The sequence below is a fragment of the Leptinotarsa decemlineata genome, unplaced genomic scaffold (assembly GCF_025532065.1).
Source record: "Leptinotarsa decemlineata unplaced genomic scaffold, Ldec_3_MD MMD2_tig00005770_RagTag_RagTag, whole genome shotgun sequence".
Classification (NCBI taxonomy): domain Eukaryota; kingdom Metazoa; phylum Arthropoda; class Insecta; order Coleoptera; family Chrysomelidae; genus Leptinotarsa; species Leptinotarsa decemlineata.
Genome location: NW_027412641.1, coordinates 2,795 through 7,500, shown reverse-complemented (window position 1 = coordinate 7,500; position 4,706 = coordinate 2,795). Strand labels below are relative to the sequence as shown.

Below are 4,706 nucleotides of genomic sequence, written 5' to 3'. Positions count from 1 at the left end.
TCAACCAGGGAGCTGACGTTCTATCGTAGAACTAGTTCAGTCTCCATAATATTAAAATAATAATAAATACGGAAACAGATCTATATTCTCTTTTCGTGCGTGTTGTGTGTGCGTTATACGAAATATAAATTTTCGAAACGCCACGCTCAACGAAAAAGTTGTTATATATCTCTATGTGTCTCTGCATTATTTCATTCAAATAAAACCGGACCGACAACAAATCGAACTATAACATTGCTCAAGAAGAAATATTACAACACACGCTCGTCGTACTCGACCTGATGATAATGTTACACAAACCACCGGCGTACACGTACGTATGGTAATTTTTCGAAATACAATATATAATAGACGATATATACGTCGACCGGCACAAAACTTCGAACATTCTCTCGACCCTTCGCTAGATTGAAAGCGACTCGGTGTTCTCGAAAGATTCGTTCCGAAATTATATTTATTCTCGCTCGGACAGAGGAGAGCTGTCGCATATTTTGTGTAATAACAAAATTTTTGTTATTTTTTGGTTGATCGCATAGGGACCGCTTACGTAGAAACGCTCGCTAAATCCGCGATCTCGCAGTGTCTGACGGTTTCGGTTGGGTAGAAGCAGAAGATATACTACTACGAACTATCCACACCACCGTGGGCGAAGCCCGCACTCGACACGATATCGAATTAATGTTATTATTCAGCAGAAAAACGAATATCGTGTGATTTGGTTATCGGTGACCACGGTACCGACAGCGCTCGAGCAAGCGTCTGCCGATACTATAGAGGAAGCGTTTTCGATCCGTTTCGAAACGTACCTATCCCCCTATAGCGGCGTTTCGAGCACATCGCCCGTTTTCCGTTAACGCTGACGGGACCCTACGCGACTTTCGGTTTTTTCCACTTTTCGTATAGTCCTAGTCAATATAATTTATATCCGTCGATATGATATTGTATCAGACATGAATACGCATATCGATCGATATATTAAAATATTATAGGATAACGTTCTGACAACAGGACGTCTCGATTACAATGTTTATCGGAAAGTGTAGTGAAAATTTGTGTAAGGCCTATACCGCTTTCTCGCCATTACAACATATGAGTTGAGACGGTGAGACGATACTTGAATTAATGGGAGCAAACAGAATTTCGGAAGCGTGATAAAAAATTTTCAAAGAGAAATTTTGGCGAAAATTTCACTATACTTTCCGATATTTTCACCACACTTTCCGTTATTTTCACCACACTTTCCGTTCATGATTATTTTCGCCAAAATTTCCGTCTGAATTTTTTTCTTCACGCTTCCGAAATTCTGCTCGCACCCAGAAGGCAGAGGTAAACTTTCATTACACTTTCCGTTATATTTATGTTTTCACTACACTTTCCGTTATCTTTTATATTTTCACCACACTTTCCGTTCGGGTTATTTCGCCAAATTTCCATTCTCAAATTTTTATTTCACGCTTCCGATATTCTGCTCGTTCGCGGAAGGCAGAGGTAAACTTTCATTACACTTTCCGTTATATTTATGTTTTCACTACACTTTCCGATACTTTTATATTTTCACCACACTTTCCGTTCATGATTTTTTTCGCCAAAATTTCCATCTGAAATTTTTTCTTCACGCTTCCGAAATTCTGCTCGCCCAGAAGGCAGAGGTAAACTTTCATTACACTTTCCGTTATATTTATGTTTTCACTACACTTTCCGATACTTTTATATTTTCACCACACTTTCCGATACTTTTATATTTTCACCACACTTTCCGTTCATGATTATTTTCGCCAAAATTTCCATCTGAAATATTTTCTTCACGCTTCCGAAATTCTGCTGCTCCCAGAAGGCAGAGGTAAACTTTCATTACACTTTCCGTTATATTTATGTTTTCACTACACTTTCCGATACTTTTATATTTTCACCACACTTTCCGTTCACGATTATTTTCGCCAAAGTTTCCATCTGAAATATTTTCTTCACGCTTCCGAAATTCTGCTCGCTCCCAGAAGGCAGAGGTAAACTTTCATTACACTTTCCGTTATATTTATGTTTCACTACACTTTCCGATACTTTTATATTTTCACCACACTTTCCGTTCACGTTATTTTCAAAGTTTCCATCTGAAATATTTTCTTCACGCTCCGAATTCTGCTCGCTTCAGAGGTAAACTTTCATTACACTTTCCGTTATATTTATGTTTTCACTACACTTTCCGTTATCTTTTATATTTTCACTACACTTTCCGTTCGGGTTATTTCGCCAAAATTTCCATTCAATTTTTATTCACGCTTCCGATATTCTGCTTGCTCGCGGAAGGCAGAAGTAAACGTTCACTACACTTTCCGTATATTTATGTTTTCACTACACTTTCCGCTACTTTTAAATTTTCACTACACTTTCCGTTTTCTTTTATATTTTCACTACACTTTCCGTTCGGGTTATTTCGCCAAAATTTCCATTTCAAATTTTTATTTCACGCTTCCGATATTCTGCTTGTTCGCGGAAGGCAGAGGTAAACGTTCACTACACTTTCCGTTATCTTTTATATTTTCACTACACTTTCCGTTATCTTTTATATTTTCACTACACTTTCCGTTCGGGTTATTTCGCCAAAATTTCCAATTCAAATTTTTATTTCACGCTTCCGATATTCTGCTTGCTACGGAGGGCAGAGGTCGATTAAGTTTGACGATAGTCGTGTCACTAAGTGTTCTGGCGATGTTCTAAATTTACTGTAGTCTCTGGAGATACCCTACATTTTGTTTTATAAAAGAGAAGACATTAGTAGATCAAGATGTTCACATGATGTGGTGCTTGCTGCTGCTGCAGGTTTTTCCGGGTTTTCCTGCAGCTGAAAAAGCAAATGCGCCACTGGAATCATCAATGAAGTCGCCCCTCCGGAGCGTCAATTAAATTTTGTTGTTTCATAATTTCATGATTTGTATTACTTTCTTGACCTGAGACTTACTTCAAAAATATAAAAAATACACACGAATTCATTTCATAAGCTTTTGTGGTTCTGAAAAGAACCTTTTTTTTATGGAAACGGTAAGGACAATACAGGGGGAGGCATTAAATTCAACCGCCAAATCCGTACAAGGTTCGACCTTGCCTTTTCAGGGCGTATACAACATCCATGGCTGTGACGGTTTTGCGTTTCGCATGTTCGGTATATGTTACGGCATCTCTGATAACATTTTCGAGAAATACTTTGAGTACTCCACGAGTTTCTTCGTATATCAAACCCGAAATACGTTTAACACCACCTCGACGGGCTAATCTTCTAATGGCAGGTTTCGTTATTCCTTGGATATTATCACGCAATACTTTACGATGACGTTTCGCTCCTCCTTTTCCTAAACCTTTACCTCCCTTGCCACGACCAGTCATTTCGAATGTTAAGAATAAATTATATACTGCACGATACGAATGAAATACTGTTAGTGATACTAACGACAGACTTCGACTAAAGTTCTACACCGAACTCGGTCGGGTTTTGTTAAATTTCATGACTCCGCCCACAACTGGAAATCGGACCAATGGCGTCTCGTCTAGATGGTATATAATAGTTGGCGTGTATAAGCCGACTCAGTTCATATGTTGTCCGTCTATCGTTCGGTATACATTTCGTTCGTTACAATTCGCAATAGGTTTTGAAAATGGCTCGTACCAAGCAGACCGCTCGTAAATCGACTGGAGGTAAAGCTCCGAGAAAACAATTAGCTACTAAAGCAGCTCGCAAAAGTGCACGGCTACGGGAGGTGTAAAAAACCTCATCGTTACAGACCCGGTACTGTTGCTCTCTCGAGAAATTCGACGTTATCAGAAGAGTACTGAATTGTTGATTAGGAAATTACCCTTTCAACGTTTAGTTCGAGAAATCGCTCAAGATTTCAAAACCGATTTACGATTCCAAAGTTCAGCCGTCATGGCTTTGCAAGAAGCTAGCGAGGCGTATTTGGTAGGACTCTTCGAAGATACGAATTTGTGCGCCATTCACGCCAAGCGCGTTACCATTATGCCCAAAGACATTCAGTTAGCAAGGAGAATACGCGGAGAACGAGCTTAATTTCATATATATATATCCCAATATATATTGAAAATATATACAAAAAAAAGGTTCTTTTCAGAACCACAAAATGCAATTGATGAAAGAATTCGTTTATCGATAGATATGAATGAATGAATGAATGAATGTATGATATTTTCAATAACTCGCATCACGTAAATATTAAATCACGGGTGTTTGCAGAACATGTTCAGTATGATCCAAATATGGATTATAATACTGAAATTTTTTACTTTCCGAAACGAATCTTTCGAAAAGATCATTTTTAGAAACGGCTGAGATAAATAACGAAAAACAAGCGATCACTGAATGAAAGATCGCTCATAACATCACCATCTTTTCGTAAATTTCCTCTGATTCATATTTTTGAATACCTGGCATAAATCTCGAGTGACTTTTTGTAATATACCCTATACCAAAAATGAATCGTTCTCGAGATATTCGATCGTTTATACAGAAAAAGTAGGTATTATTCGGTTCTCGAGCCATTTCCCTATAAAATTGAAAACAAGTCTCATAGAATACATAAGCTATTATTGATTCATCAAAATATTACATTCCGTCGTCTTGTAGGAGGAGTAACATTTCCAAAATGATGAACGAGGTATTAGGAGTCGATGAGTAATTCTGAAGATATAAAAATCAGTGA

The 4,706-nt window shown here is 38.0% G+C and overlaps 1 protein-coding gene, 1 non-coding gene and 1 pseudogene across 2 annotated transcripts in view; 1 reads left to right on the top strand and 2 right to left on the bottom strand.

The window, feature by feature from the left end:
• The window catches only part of LOC141484468 (small subunit ribosomal RNA), a 1,918-nt gene extending 1,907 nt beyond the window's left edge, over nt 1–11 (bottom strand). Inside the window, exon 1 of the ribosomal RNA XR_012466647.1 lies at nt 1–11. This exon is cut by the window's left edge and continues 1,907 nt beyond it. This is a non-coding gene — a ribosomal RNA (small subunit ribosomal RNA).
• Nucleotides 12–3,066: 3,055 nt separating this feature from the next.
• Nucleotides 3,067–3,378, bottom strand: LOC141484452 (histone H4). Its single transcript, XM_074179467.1, has one exon. The coding sequence runs from the start codon at nt 3,376–3,378 to the stop codon at nt 3,067–3,069; it is 312 nt and encodes a 103-aa protein (XP_074035568.1).
• Nucleotides 3,379–3,607: 229 nt separating this feature from the next.
• LOC141484457 (histone H3-like) lies at nt 3,608–4,057 on the top strand (annotated as a pseudogene).
• The last annotated feature ends 649 nt before the right edge of the window (nt 4,058–4,706 follow it).

Bases quoted from the DNA above. Each gene is read 5' to 3' on its own strand.
- LOC141484452 (XM_074179467.1), bottom strand. From the start codon at position 3,378: ATGACTGGTCGTGGCAAGGGAGGTAAAGGTTTAGGAAAAGGAGGAGCG.